Raw genomic sequence first — 22,620 nt, forward strand, 5'->3', positions numbered from 1 at the left:
GGTGAGTCTGGTGTGGGCCATGAAGACCTATGGGTGCATGAAGGGCCCTGAAAGCTACTGCTACAGTTGGATCACTTTGGGCTTTGGGCAAGAGCTTGTGTGAAGTAAAAAATGTCTGGTTGTTCCCAAAGGCTCTATCGTTACATCTGTCCAATACCTGCCAGTATGTTACATAAACCCAAGCCTTAAGTCATACGACTATCCACTAAATAACATCAAAGATTAAGAAATTCCACTTACATAATTTATCACCATTCTCCAAGTAAGAAGAAATGGTGAATTAGTAGCAAAGTATCACAAACATTCTCTTTACCACTGCGGAAGAGTAAAAAAGCTGGAAGAGTCAACCGTAATTTCAGTGCCCATTACTGCCTCATTTTCTGTCATGAAATCTGATACATAATCATGTGTTTAAAATTTAGGTGTCTCCCAATAGCAGTGCTTGTGTAGTAACTATTTCAGTAAGAATGTAGCTTATCTAATTGCCTCTACAATAAATTCTTATACAGACCACTCTATAATTGCAGACCCTTATACCATGTAGCACTTCATAGTTTTACAAAAGCTTGGTGTTTTGCATGTTTCACACAGGTTAACAGAGAAGGCCGATATAATTTTTTTACCTGTAAGGCTTGAAATTGTTTCAAGTACCCATTAAAAAATCAGAATAGTTTCCCTTCTCCTACTGAATATGTTTTAGACAAATGTATTTTCTAAACTAATATCTTCTTTTCAATATGCAGACAATTTATACAGATAGCATGTATTAACTTAAGCAGGAGTTCAATATATAACTTTTTGACAGAAAAAACCAAAACAAAACAGTTTGTTTATATCAAGGAACATGAATATAGATCAGTTCTTGTCATATCTTCAAAACCGTGTTTATAACAGTGTGTTGTATAGCTTCTCGTAAGGTCTTCACCATTCAGTGAACAGCATATTCTGATAACAGGTCCATTTATTATTATCTGTTTCACACACAAAGGTTACTTTTTAAAAATCAGATCTTCTTTTACCTTTATTCAAACTGATGTCTTTTTTTCATAACTCACATCTGCACATCACAGATTTAGTCAGAAGCAATCCTAGCAAATATATACATTGAAAAAGATCCAGAGCTATGAATCCAGCTATACTATGGTGAGGGGAACAATACAGATTCACACTGAGAAATTGGTCTGTGCAATACTATACAGTAAATATATAATAATGCATTTTTGCCTGTCTTTTTTTCACTTACACATCCCAAAAATTTTGCTTAGAAAGATGACATTTTTCACTTCCTGTACATGAAGGTATATGTTCTTTTCAAAGTTCCCTTTTTACTAAGAATGATTTGGGAAAATGTGGAGATGCTGGACCATCAGAAAGAGTAAATAGGTTAATAATTCACATACCTTTTTTTGTTAGCTGTGTAGTACACTTTCAGTGTGATCAAGCAAACAATAATGAGTCAAAAGGAACCTTCCTTTTGAATTTAGTCATTACAGCTGGTTTCAGCCCATATATTTGATTAAAGACACTTTATATCTTTCGTTGTTCTTTTAACATTTTACAATGCTTTACATCTTCAAAGTACTCTGCTGACATTACCTTATTAGTTCTTGTAATGCTTAGATGCAATTTTCAGTATGCTTTTATATCACAGTCACATTTTAATTGCTATTCAAAGCTGCATTAGTTATATTTATAATGGGCCATAAAAAGGAATGTCTAGTAGGAAAGGCACTGTACCAACAAACTGTGTAGTACATTTCTTAAATTATAAAATATTTCTGTTTGTATGTGATACTTCAGATTTAGCCCAGTACTGCACTCTGCTAATGAGGATTTCAGGCCTGTCCTCCCCTAGCACAGCACAATGCAAACTAGCATCAGCAAGAGAACGTCAGTGTTGTTCCTTCACTTGTTTTCATTGTTGTCTTGGTGAGACTTCTTTTCCTGAACTTGCTGGGTGAAATGGAAATCATTGCAAATACTATCACTGAAGTATCTGTGCTCACATTTCACCCACTGAAGACAACGAATGGCACAGTAGCTCTGCCAGACACTGGCCTTGCTTCCTCCCAGGTTGCCTCCAGGAGCACATGGATGTGAGGCCCTGTGAAAACAGTGCTGCCTGCTTTTGTGGGTGTACTCTCGAGGACAGTGCTTTTTCCCCATGAACCCCATACAGTCGATTCTTGCTGCTGCAGTTAAGTTTAGTAAGCTCATGTTTTTCTCATAAGTTTGCCTCTTCCAAAGCAAAACTTCCAAAGTATCAAACAAAATTTCAGTTATTAGTTATTTGAACTTTTATCTGTTACTGCTTTTTTCTTTATGTTTCTTCCTATTATATAAACACACCCCATAAAACACTGCCAGGTTTCTTTAGATGTCTATTGCTAATAAATATTTTTGCTAATCACAAAATTAGATTTGTGGATTCTTGTATTGCTGAAACCTAGGTATAATTCAAATACATCATCCAGACTGCATAGCAGCTTGGACCTGTCCCACCTATTTGATGTCTCTGAACAACAAATGAAATACAGTTGTCGGAAAATGGTGTCAAGTGACCTACATCATTTAAAGTTAGCTTGCAATGAAAACACTTCCATGTTGTTGCTGACTATATGGTTATGAACTCAGTTTTGATCTTGATTTCATAGGTACTGATCATGTACGGTCACTGAAGTGAGAAATTGCTTCAAGTGCCTGAAATTTAAGTCACTGCTACATAACTGAGTTACATAACCTCCCTTAAAGGTGCATGGTGTACATTGGCATCTCTTGGCAATCCTTGCCTGTAGTGACAAGAGAGCCACTCCTTTCTGTCACCTAGTAACTTTTTAATAGTCAACATCAACTCAGAGATCCTGAGCTAGAGTTTCATTTGGCAGTGTGTGTAGAATACAGTACTTTTTTAAACGTCGTTTAGGCTACGAACCCTAAACTGTGGAGTAGTCTGAACGAAGAACAACATCTTGTAGAAGTGTTTGAGCAGAAAAAAAAATAGTAGTATATTCTGAACATAAAATGGAAATGGCTAAAGGTAAGCTTACACCTGCAAGCAAATTAGGCCAACTCCTGGAAAAAATCTGCCACCTGAACTTGCTAGCGAGAGATGTGCTTCTGAAAAGTGATGTGGAGAATGAAGGTATAGTGGAGTATGTGCTTAGACTGATCTCTTTAACAAAAGAGCTGAGCAGATCTCTCAGCCTGCAGCTGGAGAACGTTACGGAAAGCATTCAAGATACCTGCCACTTGCTGAGTGCTCTCTTCGACAAACACAAGGAATTGACTGCAAGTCCAGGCAAGTATGGAGGGACTTATCTGTAAACAGAATAGACTGGGTATACTGGATGCTAAGTTCTTCCATGTGATGATGCTGGGGACCTTACTTTTCACTTTTTTAGTATTTCAGTACTTGGTCATTCATTAGACCAAATTAATTCATATTTCAACAGTTGTATCGCACTGTTTTCAAGTCTATTACATGAGATTCAATATGAGACTCATAATTCTCATTATCTGAGAAAAAAAATAACTAAACAGAATGGTTTCAAAGTTTTATGTGTATTATACTTCAGTGGGTGTATCTTGGCCAGACACCAGATACCCACCCAGCAACCTACTCCTCCTCCTCAACAGGAAGGGGGAGAAAATATAATGGAAAAGTTCATAGGTTGATATAAAACCAGAGAAATCACTTACCACTTACCATCATGGACAAAATGGGAAAAAATTCATTTAATTTATTGCCAATTGAAATAGATTTGGATAGTGAGAAACAAAGGCAAAAACTTAAAACAACACAGTCCCCCCCCCCCCTCTTTTTTTCCAGGCTCACCTTTACTCCTTCATTCCCAACTCCTCTACCTCCTCCCCCTCCCAAGGAGCGCAGGGGGATGGGGAATGGGGGTAGCACTCAGTCCATAACAGTTTCCCTCTGCCACTCCTTCCTCCTCAGACCTTTCCATGCTCCACCATCGGTCCTTCCCATGGCCCACTGTTCCTGTCAGGAAAAGCTGGGCTCACCACAGGCTGCAGTTCCTTCAGGGAATATCTACCTGCCCCGGTGTGGGGTCCTCCACAGGCTGCAGAGCAGGTATCTGCTCCAGCCTGGTCTCCCACGGGCTGTAAGGGCATCTCTGCTCCATACCTGGAGCACCTCCCCCTCCTTCTTCTCCAGCCTTCCTTGGTGCTCACAGGGCTCTTTCTCACACTTTTTTTCTTCACTCCTCACTGTTCTCTGGTGTTCTTGCCCTTTCTTAAGTATCTTTTCACAGAAGCAGCACCAGCATCACTGACAGGCTCTAACCAGTCCTGCAGTAAGTCTGCTGTGGAACTGGCTGAACTGGCTGTGTGCTGCAGGGGGTAGCCCCGGCCTCTCCTCACAGAGACAGACCCTGCAGCCCCCACTGCTAGCACCTCACCAGGGAAACCCGATATATATAGTCTACAATCCTCTACAAGTAGCATCATAGTTAAAAAATGACAATAAAAATGAGAAGTATTTCTGCCAACTTAGTGCACAGGTAAACATGTGGAATTTAATTTCTTGCATTTATAATAACAGTGTGGATATAATAATGATGTTATTTCTTGTGAGGACCAAATCCAGATTTCATTACTGAAAAAATGCAGGATTATTTTGTGATGAATGAAACAACTCTCTTTTCTCAGAAACAACATCTTAATGAATATTCATCAAAGTAGAAAACTAACATTTCTGCCTTTACTAATGGTCTAACAACATGATGCATAGACAGAGAAGGAGAGAGACTCCAGGCAGAAATCTTTAGCTATGCCTGCATTTATGAGTCTTTGTTCTATAGGTTTATGAACTGTCCACAATAATAAAAGAACTTTTTTCTTAAAAAAAGGACCTGTTTCCAGGCTCCAGGAACAAGCTAACTTTGCCCTGTTGGCCTCATGGCCTATGTAATTATTTTGTTTCATTTTTTCAGATTTTTAAGAGTTCACTATCATTCTCCTTCCAAAAAGCTACTTTGCCTCATCTGACACTTTCCCATAAAACAGTCAGCAAAAAAGTTTGAAGACAGTTAGATAGTTGCATATAAACTGCCACTGTATTCTAAAGCTGTGTTATCAAACATCAAAAAAGCACAGAAAGCAAAGTGTTAGGAAAGCAATGGTGCGGGGAAGTGGGGGGGGGGGGGGTAACACAAAAGAAGGCTTCTTTTGAGGTTAACCTTAGAACAGAATGCAAAAAGTGTCTTTTCATGTGACACAGTTGAGTAGTGTGAAGTGTCTTTGCCTGGCTTTAAGCACTGCAGTATTAGAAAAGTCACATTCGCAGTGTAGGAAAATGCCATTGTTTTGAATGACCCTATTATCTTCAAATTTGATTTTACATAAGTTTAAAGAGCTCTACAATTTGTTTTCGGATTTTTTTTTAAAGAATGTAAAATTCAGGGAGCAAACAATTTTGTCAGATTTGCCAAAGCTTGAACTTTGCTTTACAGTGAGACTAGGAAGTGGTTTTTTACAACCTTCTATGCAAACGAAGCTATGTTATTTCCAGTCCTTTTGTTTTGTTTCTAGTCCTGTTAACCTATTTAGAAGTTCTTCTTTACTATTGTAAAAGTGCCCCTGCAAAAGTAGCAGTACCTTAGAACAAACATATTTTTCTTTGAACTATCAGTTGAAAAAAATATATAAAAATGTTTCATTCTTTTTTTTTTTTCCCAAATATAGTCAAAATCCAATAACAAGTAATTTGGGAACTGAGAAATTATTGCAAAGGAATAATTTTTAGACTGAGTTCAACAAGAAAAAATGTTATTCTGAACTGTACTCTTTGTATGTTTAAATTAATCAGATGCAAATAGAGATGAAAGGCCTATCTATATCATATAACATCATACATTGATATGTGATGGCATTCTTACTCAATAAAATTATTTTCCAAGTTGAAAACCTTGAGATATTGATTTACCTCATATGATATTATTGAAAAAGTGAACGCAAGCCAGTGGTTTCCCGTAAGACTTGTATCAGCCCTTTCTATTGTCCTTCCCTTGTGCATCTCTGTACATTTTAAGTGTGGAGCACACTGTACTGTGTTTCATTCTATACAATTTTCTTATTTCTATTGACTATCACTGGATTTAACCTGCAAAACAAAACTTTCCAGGATCTCATGCAGCAAACAGAAATAAGCAAGACATTTTCTGAGAGGTCTGCAATATACCTAACTAATGAAGACGCAGTTCCAGTTATAGAGATTGACAGCATAAGTTGAAGGGAGAGCTTCAAGTAACACATCTGAAATACTTGGAGAGAATATCTGGAGGGATTTCTAAGAAAAGGTGTAAGATAAGAAAAATGAGGGATCATAAAATAAATAGGTTAAAGATAAAAGTTTACATGAATGGCACATAGTGATTGTGTGCTTTTTGTGCATCCTTCTTCACCAAGTGATTTTAGTTATATGCAAGAGCAACCTCCACCATTCCTATAACTGAATCCTACAAACTGCTGAACTTCAGTATCGTACGAGCTGGTGTTTTTGTGTTATCCTCTATTATCCATAACAAAAATTCAAAGCTGCTGAGCATGTTTAATATTGAGCCCATGTATAACAGCTTTGTTAGAGACCATACATTAGAATCTTGCAGGATTCAATTTTAGGAAATGTTTAATGTTTAGTTTTAAAGCTCTTCCCAAACTGATTTGGCTATTATTGACCAATTCCAGGCTTTAGAGACTGATTCTCATTAAGAATTTAGCTAGTGTCTGATCATTATAAAGGCATTCATTAGAGTTGCCACAGCAGTACTTCGACAAATACACAGTTGTACTTGGACAAGTACTTGTCTGTATTCAATTCTTCAGAAATTGACTTGAATAGCAATAAAGGCAAAAATATTAAATGAAAGCCAGGAAATATATTGTGCTTCATGTATTGAATGGCACTATGGAATTAGGTGTATAAGAGTTTTCACATTTTTGGCTAGCTTTCATTCAATTGGTTACCTATTTTTTGCCTCAGAGTACAATGGCATTATAGATTGCCTGCAGAAAGTGAAGGATAATTTGATAAATACAGTCTCACACCTTCAAGAGGCCGAAAATAAACTTTATGCTGCTAGCTGCAGACAAGACGATTCTCAGATCCAGGCTGCTCAAAATGCTTCTGGAGAAACAAGTGTGTGTTGTTTTGAAGAAGTAACAGAGTCTGTGGAAGCATCTTCTAGTCCCAGTCAGCAACCCCAAAGAACTCTTTCCCTGAACCAGACAGAAAGTCAGAACGTTAATCAAATCCAGCCAAATGAAACTGTGGAAAAAGACATTATTGCATCATTAGCTGAAAATGTATCTGCTCAAGAACAGGACTTTAACAGAGAACCTCCAATGAAAAAGGAAGATGGTAAACACAGACTACTAATGAACTCTGTTACAGAGAAAAAAGATTGCAATGGAGATGATAAATCTCATGGAGGTAGCTCTGTTACTAAAAAGTCTCCAGAACTGGCTTTTCAAGGTGCTCTTACAAGCAGCAGGGAAGGCATTCTATCTGGCACATTGAAAGACACTTATGACAGAACTGCCATGAATCTTTCTGAACAGGAAAAAAAGGCAGTAGTCAAAGAATCTTCAAAAGGGGTGGAAAGTGAAGAACATAGACTGACAGAGCAAATGGAAGACAGTAAAATGGAAACAAATCATGAGAGTTGTAGGAATGACCTAATTACCTTCACATCTTCAGCACAAACATGTGATCCTACTGCTGTGAATCCTTCTATGAATAATTCAGAAGAAGTACAAAAATATAGGTGCTGGATGAACAAAGGGTAAGCACATACTCTTCTTTTTAGGAACAGATGTACATAAATACTGTTTATTAGCACATAAATAAACACCTCTAGACCCAGAAACTCAATATGCATGTATTCAACAGCTGCTGGTCATGCACATAATAGCAGTTTACAACTTAAGCATGTGCAATGAAGATCTTCCATTTGGTCTAAAAGTAAACTGCAACTTTCCATTTGACTGCCTTTTTTCTTTTTTTCTTTTTTTTTTTTTTTTTTTATGCCAGAGAGGGACTGAGTCACAGCCAGTAAAGTCAATAATTCTCAAATTGTTGGAAATTACTAGGAAAGAACACCAATTAGTCTGTTTTATAATAATTTGTAAGCTGTTCTGAAACAATCTAAAAATTTTCATGATTTTCCCATTCATAAACATATATTTTTACTAATGATCTGTTTATGCTACAATGTAGCACATCATTATAATAAAGTATCTGATTAAAAATACAAGACACCACCCCACCCAAAATACAAAGAATACTATTTTATATTCTTTTTCTCCAGATTTCTAGTGGAAGAGAGTGGTAAGAATGAACGTGAAGTAGCTTGCTTTATTAAAGCCCCTGCAACTGCTCTGGAGAATCTGAAGTGTAAGATAGTCAATGACACTAGTTCCTTGGTGGTGGATGATTCTGAGGAGCTGGTCAGCAATGTCATCAGTATTGAATGCTCTGATTATGAGAAAACAATCCCTTTCCCTATCAACATTGCAATCCCATTCACTTCATGCTTCAGAGGAAATTATCGGGAGATTATGGTGAAGATGATTGATATGAACTTTCAACCAAACTACTTAACTCCTATTGCCTTGGAGGGGTATCAAGGAAACCACAAGGTTGGTAACCTCTCATCTAAGCATTGTAAAAACATCATTCCAGGTTCTAAGTTAAGCCCCTCTGGAGTTATACAACTGAAGTTGTCATTATTAAGCTTTGTATTGCCCACTACATTGGGTTAAATTGAACTTCCTACTTTCTCAAGAATCCATTCTATTTGAAAACTACTATTTAACAAGGTCCTTTTTTACACTTGTAATGTTAAGGCAAGTGCTTGATCCCACGATACTAATGATTGAGTAATGGTCCATGATTTTTGTAAATAAGTCTAATATGTTGCATTATTTGATAAAAATAAAAACTTAAAGGGAAATATTTTGCATTCAGATCACAGAGAAGTAACGCAATTCTGTGTGTGTAAGTCCAAACTCCACCTCAAAGAAACACAGGATGGTTCTTTTTTTTAAATGCAGAAGAATTGCATTGGGTCAGATTAATCACCCAGTTTATGAGTTTATTTCATTTCACCCCAATCATACATGGGAATGTTAATGACATCACATGATGACTAGAGATCACCAGATAACGGGTATTCAAGCAGCAATAATATTCAAGTTATTTTCATTTCACACCTTACTCTATAAATAATGTTGCCTTCTCAAAATGCTACTCCACTGCAGAACACAGCTTCCTTTCCCTCAGACATACTCTAACCCCACATTCTCTTTATGCAGGAAACCTTTGCAGAAGTGAAAATTTATCAGCTGGGCATTTTTTCTGTGTTGTCATGCTTAAAGAAAGAAACATTTACTGTTTCAAAGGCAGGACTCTCACAAAAGCTCAGTCTGGATTCTAGAATCTCTTTCTGTTACCATCCAGAAACATTCAGTTCTCCAGCACCCATGCAGTTAAAGGTGAGCTTGAAATACACAACACTTGTTCCTTAAGTCTGTTATCTGATCAGTTCTGAAGCAAGGATGCCAATAATGTTAAAAAGCAACCTGTTCCATTATTAAAAGTCTATGAAAAGTGATTGCAGCTCCACATCCTGCGTACACAGCAAATGATTTCCTGTCAGCTTTGTTAAAACCACATAATATCAGTAGTCAACGATATCTCTAGCTAAAAAGAAGAACCATCTACCTTTGTTTGATATACTTCAGAAAATATAGTTGTTTTCAATAATGACATAAGCATCAACTCCAAACTTCAACTGCTTGGCACAGTGTTTACGTTAATGGAACAATTTTTCTCACCTGACCTTCAACATTTGTACCAGGCAGTGCAACAGAAGCTTTTGTCACCTCTTAGTCTTAGGCTGAGAATAATCTCAAAATCTGCTTCAGTTATAATGTGTTTCTACCATCTCCCATAAAAACACTTATTCTGAGATATGGAGAAGTTAAAATTAACAGTGAAAAAAACACATATTTGAAAAATCTTAGAAAATTATCAAAATCTGAGGGAGCTCAGGAGTTTCAAAACTTGAACTCAAAGCAGGAACAAAATAATCAAAATATTTTAGTCAGTAAAGGTTCCAGTTTTTGATGACTTTCACACACTTGGTTGTGCATTGTACAAAGTGCCAGTATGTTGGTAGAGTCATCCCTGGGTTATAGAGAAGACCCTAAAGCTTCTGTGATAGTCTAATTCCAAAAGATAAATCAGTTTGTAAAAAAACAAGCATGTAAGAGAAGATTTATTAATGTACAAATTAACTGTACAATTGCTTTCCATATTTAGATTCAGCCAATTGAACCATCATTGGTTTCAACATTGAAAGCAAGACACGATATGTACCACTCAGTGGTATCTACTAGTGCACTGGTTTATGTCCAGCATCCTTCAGCCCAGCCATTTAACAGCTCAGTCACTATCACTCTACCCTGTCCTCCAAACCCAGAAAAAAAAAGACAAGGAAATGAGACAGAACGTACAAGAGCCATTAGTGCTACAGTAAAGAGGGCTGCTGCAGCATACCATCCTCGGTAAGAACAACTTCACTACAAATTCAGTATTTTCAAAACATCAAAATGAATTAATTTTAACTGTTGATTATTAATAATTTTTGTATTAAAAATATGTAATTCCTTAATAGAGTCTACTATATTGAGAAACACTAGAGTAAATCCCCACAATTCTCCTGCTATAGCTTCACCAGGAAAATTCATATAGTGATTGATGTATAATCTTTAAATATGCTGATCACTATATTTCTATCAGGAGTCAGGATGAAAAATGCATGGGGTTTTTTTCAGCAAGAAATGTTCAGCCATTTTCACCAAAGCCAAACATTGAACATAGAGAATAACTGTGTCTCAAAGCTGCTGTGATCATTATTTTATCAGTAGGTGGTTTGGCTACCCCGGTCTTTGAACTGTCTGATTTCTACTTCTACACATTCCAATGGGTACCTAAGTCAACATTTATGACACAGTGGTTTGGTCAGTTTTGTGGTAACTGCCACACTAGATGAAGACCCAGATTTTTCCAAAGCACTCACTACAAAATTTCTGAAACTTAGACATTTTGGAATGTCTTAAAAAAACCATTAAAACATGGGGACTCTTAAAAAAAAAAACCCTACATTTCAGTTGTTAACTGGCAATTCAATGAAATTTATCCATCATGCTCATGAGGATATGAATAAAACTTTTTGGTGGGAAAAAAGGCCAAAGTTGATCTCATCTACTTTGACAGTCAGCAAAATAAATGGTGTTTTTACCATCTCATGCAGGAAAAAAATCAATCTGGACTTACCGTTTGATTGTTGTCTTTACAGTTCTGCTACCATGGGCAACTCAAGGTTCAGAAAGGCTTATTGGGATTTCTTGGTAGGGACATTCTTGGGACAAGAGTCATCTTTGGAATACTTCTACTTTAGGTCATTAAAGAGTTAGCTTATTCCTACTGTGCTAAATATTATCTTTTTCAAAATTCATCTACATGCCAAGATTATGATTGTCTTGAAAATAAGCAAGGTACAGACAGAGAAGGCAGACAATGTTCTAGCTTTCCATTTCTGAAAAACTTCTCAGATCATGTTTTAAAGAACTCTACACTCACAGTGGTCTCTTAGACTAGACATCCATCTTTATCACAAACTTCAGAATTGGGAAGAGTGCCCGTGTCAGTTTACAGGAGATTCAAATTTCATTTCCTGTACCAGAAGCATTTTATTTTGTGGCACTACCCTCATGGCATCTATCTGTTCTTAGTACCAGTCTAAATGGCACTTTAGATTCTTAGACAAAGCACATCCATGACAAGACCATAGTTTGATTGCTTATTTCTATACAAATTCCTTAGAAAATTATTTTCCTGTATTTCGACATAAGCTGAGGCTGTACGCTTAAGAAATGCATAGGCTTTTCTGTCTGGAGTATTTTCTTTTTCGGATTGTACATAGGGTATGCATTAGAGGTGAATGGGTTATTCACATCCAGTTTTAAGAAACTGATAACTATGTGTGTGAGAGGAGAGTTATGGGCTTCTGTAAAAAAACCCTCATGTTTCATTCATTAGAATAAATTAGCCAGAACATACCATGTCACAGTTGCTTGATTCTGAGTGTGATAGCAAAGTAATCACCTGGTTTGAAGAGGAGCTACTTTTATTTTCTCTGTTGAAAGAGATAATGGATAGCAGGCATGTCTGATTTTCTAAATTCCTTTGTGGTTATTGAAAAATACTTGCTTCTGGAAGAAAAGATGGTTGTGGTTTTCTTTTTTCCAGATATCTACTTCTAGAGAATCTAAATCTTGATGAATGACTAAAAACCAATCCATAATAATTACTGTACATTTTATTAAATGGTAGATTAAACTAAATTAATTTAGATAGAAACCTTTCTTTTTTCTTTTTTTCCCCTGTCTGGAGAATTGGAAAAAAAAAACCTCTAACTATTATATCACTTCCATACTCTGGAATATAGTTGAAGATGTAGATTTTCAGCAAGGTGGGAAAAACACATGTTGTTATCAAGAAAAACAGAAGGGAAAGCAGAGCTACAAATACAAGCTTACTCTTTCTGCAGGATCTATTTTTCATTATATTTTTTCCTATAATTCTTTGGCTTTCCAGGTCTGTGAGTGCTTCTGTGAGAAGAACTGGGGAGAATCTCAGTGATACTTTGAAATTATTAGGTCAGAGAAACAACGAAGATGGGTGGAAGGTGTTTGATGATGTTATTATCCAGAATGCACGGAATGGTCTTGTATCATTTGAACTAAATGAGCATTTAGAAAGGTAATGTATGAATAATTTAATAAAATTTTATTTAGTGTAATATTTGCTTACAAGTATACAGATCAATGGAAATTAGTAGAGCTAAGAAATCATCCACTATTAATTAACCTGCCAGCATCTCTTTCTTCCACTTTACAGTAGAAGATCATTTAGATTTGCGACTCATAACTACAGAAAATATAAATTTGTTTAAATATTTCTTCATCTATAGACTGTACACAATGAAGTATATACCTAACTTGAAACAGGAAATGCAGATATTAATCTTAATTTGAAAATGTGATTTAACTGTCTAACTACAAAACCATTATCTTTTTAAAAATTTATTAGGAAGTATTATCTTACTTTCATCTAAAATTTGAATGTATTTGAATTCATAGATAGAATCAATATATTCTACACTACAGAAGCAGGCAATTTCCACCCTTTCATGTGTTGAAAACAAGAATGAAAAGGATGGAGCAAAAGGTCTGTTGGAGACCAAGCCTTGTATTATTTTGCCTAATAAATTGTTAGCAGTTTATAAAATGATTTAAGATAGAGGTATTTATTCTCTTGCCTTTTTTTTTAATTACAGATTTGTGGTCATTCGCCTTTCACTCCTCTTGGAAAACACATACCTTCTCCTCTTTGCTCAGGCTCTGGAAGAAGCTCTTTGTAGTACAATGGCTAATGTGATACTGTATCGGAAGAGAGAAAACCCATATAAAATAGTAGTTTTGCTATCTGCATCCAAAGAATTGACCTGCGAACTTCAAAATCTCCATGAGGAGGGCTACTTTGGTCCCCCAGAACCTACGCAGCAGTTCCCATTAAGAGAAGGAGAGCAGATTCATTTTAAATTTAGAGGCAATATTTTTGCTTCAGGTAAGGTAATTAATTCATGCATCTGGATGAACATAATCAATCTCTTCAGCTATTCAGAAATACTGTAGATTGTGGTTAGTCACAGAACATTTAGTTATTTCAGTGGTTTTTTTTCTTGTAAACTATAGGCTCATGGAACTACATGGGAAACTGCTCCAACTGAAAAATAAAATGTACTAGCTGAACAAGATCCTTAGCAACCTGCTCTAGGTGACCCTGCTTTGAGCAGCAGGGTTGGACAAGATGATCTACAGAGATCTCTTCCAACCTCTGCCATTCTGTGAAACCTGGTCCCTCAGAAACAGCTGACATTTTATCTTTTATTTCAAAAGTACAGGATTCCATCAATGGCTTTTTAGGAATTAAACAGATTCCAAACAAAAAGAAATAGTCTGCTCTTTTATCTGTGTGAATTCACTTAAAGTAGGCAAGATTAAACACTGAAATCCAGGGCAAAATGTTGCTTTTTGTGAGTTGCACTATAAATTGAAGTGATCAGAGAGAGAGCTGTTATGCCGTTTCCATTAGCAGCCTCGAAAATTCCATGCAGTGGCTGCCACCATTCAGAGATTTACTTAAAAGTGAAAAGAGATAAGAATCCTCAGAAAAGTTTTCACCCAAAATTACTTATAGTCTCTTCTGTCAGTTTTGGAAAAAACATATATATTTGGCACTCTGAACATTTTGCACATAAACTCTCCCATTGAAAACTCCATTTACCCTAATGAAAGGATTATTCTTCAAGAAGATAAGTGTCCAGCCCCCGAGGAATGCCTGCTCATATAGGCAAAGTGTCGTATATGTCGATGTATCACTTAAAATGGAATTAGGCACCTGCCTCTCTGCCTCCATTCATTTTGTTGTTACAGGTAGACAGATATCCATACTGAATAACCAGAAAGCATATACTTCTAATTCCATTCACAGCACCAATTTCTTTTTGTTTCTCTCTGTGTTATGTACTTTATCCCCTTCCATGTTCCTTACTTTTCAACTTGTAGCATAGCCTTCATCACTTATTCTTTATGGCAGCAATTCAGGGCCTAAGACAGCTAACTATGAAGACATTTCAACTACTAAAGCAGGCTGGCAGGAGTGTTTGGATCCCAGATGTTCAATATGAAGTAATAATTATAATAAAGAACAACCAAATGTTATGTGATTAGCTCTATTTGACTCACCCTAATGAATTAAAAACATCTAAATACAGTATAAAAAAGTTTCTTTTTTGTTTTGTTTTGTTTTGTTTTGTATGGATGGCAGAGAATGGAAAAGATTTTGGAAGAGTCTACAGGCTGATTTTTCATTCACAAAGAAAAGCCAGGCTGGAGCTGCAAATTAAAGAAGTGGATGAATTCGGTAACCACAGTTCACCTCATTACAAAGGAACAGCAGTGTTTTATAAAATTACCAGAGAGATGATAACCAAGAAATGGGAAGAACCATTGCCATGTAGTGAGTATCAACGCCAGTCTCCACTGTGTAAATTAGCGCTAACTTTACCAAAGGTGGGTTTCTCACTTGATAATGTTAAAGATCTTTCCCTTTTTTCCTTACCATATATTTATTACGCAAAAGGATCTTGATATGATTTTCGCTTTACAGATACACACAGGAGTCACTGATGGAGCAGTTCTGATCCATCAGCAATGTACAAACACCCTCAGAATTTCTCTTAGCAGGTGGGAGGGACCCTCATCCAAGCACAAGCATGGAAAAAAAGTGTTTAGCACAAGTTTTTCACCCATTTGTTTTCCCTAAATGATATGGTCCTGAGAAATTATTACTTAAGTTTCAGTTATATACTTGTATCCTGGTCTTGGGTGTGCAGAATTTCAAATTGTAGGACTATTAAATAGATCATGTAATCTATCTTTCTCCTATCACCTGATTCTCCTATTATGCCTGATAAGCCTCTGCAATACAGCCATGTGGGCCATTATCTCCATCTCTGGTGAAAGCTATTGCTACATAAATTAATCTTTAATATTCCTGCAATGAAATCTCATTCTAATCTTTTCAAAGAGTCTAGGTATCAGTACCATATATTCTACAAAATGCTGATGCTAGACCACTGCTGTCAAATTTGCATACATTTTAATATCAAAATATGTACAGTAACACTTGGTCTAAATCTCTGGTGACAAGCAGTAGCATCTCTCTCTTCTTAAATGAATTTAATTGACTTCACTCTTCCTTAAGCTATCACCTGCAAATACATCTTTTATTTCATAAGCTTACCTCTTGATTTCTCTCTCATCTCCATTCTCCCAACTAAAAATTAAGAATAGTTAACTGCAGATTTTAAGAGGAGATGTCTTTTAGTGACAAACTCCATATAAAATGTAAATTTTCTTTTGAGAATCACACGCTTTCAAGCACTTTGCTTTTCCACAGGGCTAGCATTCCGTGTGCGGTATTCACAGAGAGGGAAATACAAACTCTTGAGGTCCAGTGGGATGATTAAAATTAACAATTTTAAAAAATCTGTGACACACCCTAGGCATCAGTTAATTTTCTTCCATCCACCTTCCTAGCTTCCATCCCATTGTTCTACGTCATTAAATCTTACTGCGTAATAAGATTTAAAGGACTGAACTGCATTTCTATTAAACCATAAAGGTAATTATCAAGTGTCTTAGATGTGGGCTGGCATATATGGTCTACTGCTATACATATTAGTCCTCAACTGTTGTATTCAGACTTTTCAAAACAAATATTTCTGATTACCCCTTTTCTCCTGCTAAATTTAAGGCTGTGTTTCCTCTTCCCCAGTGTGGCTGAGATCTTGACATCTGGTCAGTCTGTGTAAGTGTGTGAGAATATGTAATATATGTGGGTACACAGTAGCACCCAAGGCAGCCTACTCATTTAAATGGAAATAAACAGAGGAACTGTAAAACATGATCATTGCTGGTAAATTAGAAATGAAGTCAAACCTCAGGAATGGTGATAGCCTTTAGGAATATTTTCTCTGACTCTGCTTTCAACTGAATCAGTTCAAGCACAGAGAACCCAAGTTTGAGGCACAAAAAGTCTTCTTAGAGATACAGTTACTATATCACTTCAGAAAATCGGTGTTGCAGCATCTTGCAAATAATTTTTCTTTTGCTTCTGGTAAATATATTTCAAGAGGTGCATTTCAAAGGAGTCAGAATCTTCGCTAAATGCAAATATTAGGCCAAAAAAACCAATCAAAATGCTTGAAAACATTTGCACATTGGTAACTTTCTCATTACATGATTTGTACTTTGTCTTACACAGAATGAAATACCAATCTATAGAATGAAGAACAGCATCAAAATAACATATTCCCTTATGTTGCAAGTCATCTTAGTACACAAAATGTTATACTTTGCAATGGTTGGTGAACCTTCCTACTTTTTGATCTATCTTCCATCCATTCAGTGTAATAATTTAAAACTGATAATGCCTAAAGTCAGGTTTTTTAAATAGAGAAGAATATTCTTTAATAATTCTTTTTGTAGAATTATAAAACATCAGTGAAGCTAATTATTTGACTTTAGTGAATGATTAGTTAACTAAATAAAACATACCTTATTATTGGCATATAAATACATAAGGCAAATGGGAATTTCACCCATGCCACTATCTAGTGGTATGTCGTATTCATTAACACAAAGTTATAATGTTGTTCATTCTTTTGCTCTTCATACCTTCTTACAGCCAAGTAAATCTTGAATTCCATACTGAAAAAACTCATAGAAATTTTAAGAACAAAAAATATTCTCTTTTGGGTTGTTTGGTGGCTGAAAGATAGGGAAAAAAGAGCAGGAAAAAGCAGCATCCACACCATGACTGCACTCTGCAGTTCTGGTCACAGAACTCAGAGGACTTGAAAGAAGAGGAAAGAAAGAAGGTGATCCATAATACTGATGTTGCTAGGCAGAGAGACAATGCATTGATGACAACACTTCAGGCAGTTTCAACAGAAGTTGAAATATTACACACACTTATGAATATTACGGAGGAACCGAAAAACAAATTATTATATTCCCTTTCACAGGATATAAGAACAATGAATGACATTGGTAAGTGGCAGGTGTGACCAGTAATACAAAAGAACATACTTTTTACATGCAAAAATAATCAAAAGGTGAACTAATTTTCACAGGATATTTGCAGCAGTTAAAACTGTCTTTGAACTAGAAAAGGAATTGACTGGAAGAGAGACAGAACCATATATTAAATGTAATGATCCAGATGCAATTAAATGCCAGAGCAATGAAAAGGAAATTCTAATTAATTACCTTATCTTATTATGTGTTCTAAAATTATTAACAGTGATGAAAGCACTGACAGTAAAAATTAAGAACTCTTATCCTGTTTCTACTATCCATGATCTGATCAACATACTTGAATCAGATATATCTTCACATTTAGGTGGGCTTTCTAATGAATAAAAGGAATAGAAGGAAGTAGTTAAAATTGGATGAGAAAATGCAGTTAAGGAGAAATTTAATGCACTAATTAGACAAACAACTACACCAGCCATCTGTCAAATGCAACTGCTATTTACCACTTCATTAAAGTACAAGTCTTGTGTTAATATTCATATAATAGGAACCAACACTGGCACTGTCCATAATTTGTCATATGTTGATGCTATTAATATGTATTGCCAAAGCACCTAGAACTATGTGACCACATTCCTGTGTGTAGACCATACACTCAAGAAATGAGCCTTCAATTTTGCTAGTTTCTATCGCATGTATACTACTACAGTACAGCAAATAAGCTGCCACAAATCTTGCAACTGTATCAAAACAAAATTCTCAGTGTTCATATCTGACCTATTGATAATGCTGGGTTGTTTATAGTATTGCTCATGCTAACACAGCTGCTTACAGAATTGCAGTTGCCACAGTAGGGCTCTCATGTCTTAGTTGTGAACTAGTTGACTCTAAGCTGTGGCGTTGTTGATGGACTTCTTACTTGCTCCCAGAATGCTAGGGGAACCTTTCATGGTTTGGGAATAAAATCCCCAAAACAGCAGTAAATGCAGGGCAAGAACAGCAAAGACTACATTTCTACTACTTTGTTGCATTAACAAATATCTTAAGTTTAATCATGTTAATGGATTAATTTTAATACACATGAGATCACAAACAGTCCGTGTTGCCAGTAACAACAGAAACTTTCTCAGCAAAATGAATTTTTTTTTTTCCAGTTGATAAAATTAGTACCATCCACAATGCCTGGTTTTTGTTGTGACAAAGACAGATGGAATCTTTTTAAGGCAATCATTCTGACTACATTTGCACTCATTTCTGTAAAATTCCCACCTAAATTTCTCTTGAATTGTGGAGAGAAGACAGTAACTATATAGATTATAAACCACGTTATCCACTCTCTTACAAATAAATTTCTGAGAGTGGTCAAAGCAGTGGTTGTTAGTTGATATGCAAGCATTCACATCAGTGTTTAGTTTAAACAAGCTACACTTGTACAGAAATAAGCTGATCTTCACTAACAATTCCTATTTATGGAACTTTCATTTCCTCAGCATGTCAAACCTGTTATTTTCAACACAGTTAAATACAGTGGGTTAGGTTCTGATGTCAAGTATGTGCGTGTGTATCGCATTTATGTGAAACTGGGCTAAAGAATTTAAAAGGTTAATTTCTCCTTTTATGTCTGTCCTGTTTGATATGCTACTAGAGTCTGGTCATGTCTGAGAGGTCCATTTGACAGAGCACTTCAGTTTTACTGCCTGAAATCAGAATGCTTTGCATAAAGAGATTGTTGTAATACATACAAGTGTTATCAAATTACTATTCTGCTGAAGTTTTATGTCTAATGACTGTCTAACAGCAAAATAGCATGTGATCCTCTGCTTCAGAAAGGCAGTTGCTTAGCTAATTGAAGGGCCTTCCAGACTAGAAAACTGCTTTGACCGCTAAAAGTATTTTACTTACGCTACCAAGCAGAACAGTGGAACCACATGTCAGTGCAGCTGAACTATGAGTGAATTTAGCGCTTCACCACAGATATTTAATCTTTAAAGGCAGATTTAATGTTTTAGATCTAATGCATTGTATATTATTACACTATTTCTAGACAATACTCATTTTTGATTCTTATCATTTTTACTACTATTTTAACATCAAGCAGCAAAAAGTAGTTCAGATTAAAGTCAATGCATGGGTAATTGAGTTCATCTACAATAACTTTGAAAATCTCTTGCAGACCTTTGAGGTCCTAAATTCTCATTAATGAATGAAAATAAGTTTCATTATAAATGCATAACTAAACGAAGCCAAAGAAAACTGAGTCTTGGAAGAAAAACAATGCCCCCTTCTGGAAAAGCTTTATATTCCCTTTATTTTGAGGGCTTTTTTTAGACACGCTATGCTATCTTCGCACTAGGGCACGTGCAGTGACAGAATTGCTGTAGAAGTACACAAGATGAGGCAGATTGAGATCTCAAGATGAGTACAGCACAGGATGGGTTTGCAGTGCCAAGCATTGTATACTGTGTGCATCCTGTGCACACTGAAAACCCCTGTCGAGATGGCTGAGTATAGGCCTGATGAGAAGTCGTTTAATTCACAGGTGAATAGTAACAGTTATGATTATACTGAGCTTTTTGATGTGTAGCTCAGTACATATGAAACACTCCAAATACTGGACAAAATATAAAACCTGTATTATAAAAGTATTTAAGATAAGCTCAGCAAGGCTCTGGCTCAGTATGCCCAGCAGGTAAAGGAGAGTAATTTATCTAGTCAGAGTTTCATGCACTTAATTCACAAATGGAAAACAGAAGCTCAGTGAATAAACCTGGAGCAAGTCTCACAGAGAAAGCTGTGCATAAACAGCCAGGTAATACAATTGAACGTGTGACAAAAATAACATGGTCACTAAAAGAGGACAATTACACCTTTTAACAAAAAAAAAAAAGCTGAACAAATTAATTGCTTGATACAAAGTAGTCTCTTCTTGTGCTCAGTGCTTATGTAAGTAATTTCTTGTTCTATATGGAGCAGGAATCAACAGTAAAACCCACAAGACTTTCCTCTTTTGCAGTCATAGGGAAAAAGGACAAACTGTTTTTTTCTTTCTCTCCTGTGTTCAGAGGAAGAAAGAGGAAGGATTCTGTACTTTCTAATGGAACTTGTCTTTTGAATTCTGATGATTTTTAGTGATTTATAATTAAAAGTTGAACTGTGTAAAATGAACAACTATAGCTACAAATGTAGGATGATTTCTAGACCTAACAACAGCTACTGCATACCTGGAAACTGTTATTTTCCTTGAAACAGTATAGTATGCACACAATAATAAGAACACAGAAACAGCAAGGCAAAGTTAATGCAGTATACAAAATTAGAATCCATTTCACGTACAAAGGTTTCATACAGATTTTCTATACACCCAGTTTCTATACACCAGTCATGACATAATGCTACTGATGAAACATTTGTAAAATTGCATAAATTATAATTTTTTAAATAAGATACAATAAACATCCATTTGGTATAAACAGACTTAGTTTCATTATTTTAATAGCTGTGTACTGATATACCCGCTGATGGTGTTACCTGGTTTTCAATAATGACACAAATCCTCTGTGTAGGTAGAGGCAATCTTAAATGCTGATTTACTGCAGTCCACTCCCATATCCTACCCCTCATCCCTTACTCATTTAGTAATTTCTCTTTCTTCCATACATTTTCTTTGATAGCATGAAAAGTTGATCAACCGTCCACAAAGCACAAAAAGAACTTCTTCTGATTCATCAGGTAAGAACACATTCATAATCTATTAATTTCAATATAAATAACAGTTATATTTGCTATTTACTTTTTTTAAATGCCAGGATTTGTTTCAGCTGTAACTGACATTTTAAAATGCCATATTCAGGAACCAAAGTAGTTAATTTGTTAAAAGATATTCAAAGGAAAATAAAAAAGTGATCTGTTTACTAGGAAATATAAAAGCTCTTGTAAGATAATGTCGTGGTGGGGTGTTTGAACAGCATATAATTTTCTGCATAAGGAGATTCAGTTTGTACTGGAAAGCTGAGTTATAACTGATGTATGTTATAGGAAATGCCCAAACCCTTTTATTTTATTGCTAGCTTTCCCCATACAGTTCCAAAAGTTATAGATCATTGCCAAATCTGCTCTTGACTAAATTCACTTCATGTCACAGTGCAGTTACCAAAAATTGGATTAGAAATAAGAAGTGATGATGTTTCCTTTAAAGCAAAAAACAAACCATATTCAATTGGGGAGTTCACCCACTGAGCCTTCACCTTCAGAAAATTTTTCAAAAGAAAGAAAGATTTACATAGCAGAAGAATAATGCTCTTAATTTACTAATTTTTGCCCTTCAGAGGCCCAGTGGGACAACTTGCTATATTGGCTTGCAGAAGAGCTTGCAGAAGATAATACATCATTGCTTGCTTTACACTTACCTGTTCGGCGGAGCATACTTCAGTTTGTTAGGCTGAAGTGCCCTGATAATTTAACACACCAGATCTATGAGCTGCTTTGCTGCTGGAAAAAGACCCTTCCAAGGTCGGCTGATAAACAGCAGCTCCTGTCTCGCTATTTGCAGAAGAGTGGCAGAAGTGATCTTTCAGAAGAACTTCATTTTAAGTGGCAAAATAAAGTGTTCTCTTGACAGAATCACTGGCAACTAACAGCCCAATTTCTCTTCGTTCCTGTTGAAAGGTGTGAATATTTCCGTGATATCTTTGGATGAAAAAGTGACAGGGATACCGGTCAGGAATCAGACTGCTTATTTATTTGTATACTTTGCAACCTCTTTACTAAAGCAAAGTATAATAGCAATGCCCTTGCTTGTTAGAAGTGAACATTTCTTCTGTGGAAAAGTGAGATATTGAAAACACAGGTATGAAGAATTATAGACCA

General features: G+C 35.9%; 1 protein-coding gene across 1 annotated transcript; it reads left to right on the forward strand.

Annotated features, from left to right (window-relative positions):
• Window positions 1-3,027: 3,027 nt before the first annotated feature.
• On the forward strand, window positions 3,028-22,369 carry DTHD1 (death domain containing 1). Its single transcript, XM_074821377.1, has 10 exons — window positions 3,028-3,298; window positions 7,004-7,805; window positions 8,331-8,661; window positions 9,337-9,516; window positions 10,346-10,590; window positions 12,686-12,850; window positions 13,428-13,717; window positions 14,981-15,225; window positions 21,426-21,483; window positions 22,080-22,369. The coding sequence occupies exons 1-10, from the start codon at window positions 3,028-3,030 to the stop codon at window positions 22,367-22,369; spliced, it is 2,877 nt and encodes a 958-aa protein (XP_074677478.1).
• The last annotated feature ends 251 nt before the right edge of the window (window positions 22,370-22,620 follow it).

Source organism: Strix aluco, chromosome 4, assembly GCF_031877795.1.
Source record: "Strix aluco isolate bStrAlu1 chromosome 4, bStrAlu1.hap1, whole genome shotgun sequence".
NCBI lineage: Eukaryota > Metazoa > Chordata > Aves > Strigiformes > Strigidae > Strix > Strix aluco.

Excerpts from the sequence above, each read along its gene's own strand:
- DTHD1 (XM_074821377.1), top strand. The coding sequence starts at position 3,028 with ATGGCTAAAGGTAAGCTTACACCTGCAAGCAAATTAGGCCAACTCCTG. Across the intron at positions 7,806-8,330 it reads AGGTGCTGGATGAACAAAGG|ATTTCTAGTGGAAGAGAGTG; the intron begins GTAAGCACATAC and ends CTTTTTCTCCAG. Across the intron at positions 12,851-13,427 it reads CTAAATGAGCATTTAGAAAG|ATTTGTGGTCATTCGCCTTT; the intron begins GTAATGTATGAA and ends TTTTAATTACAG.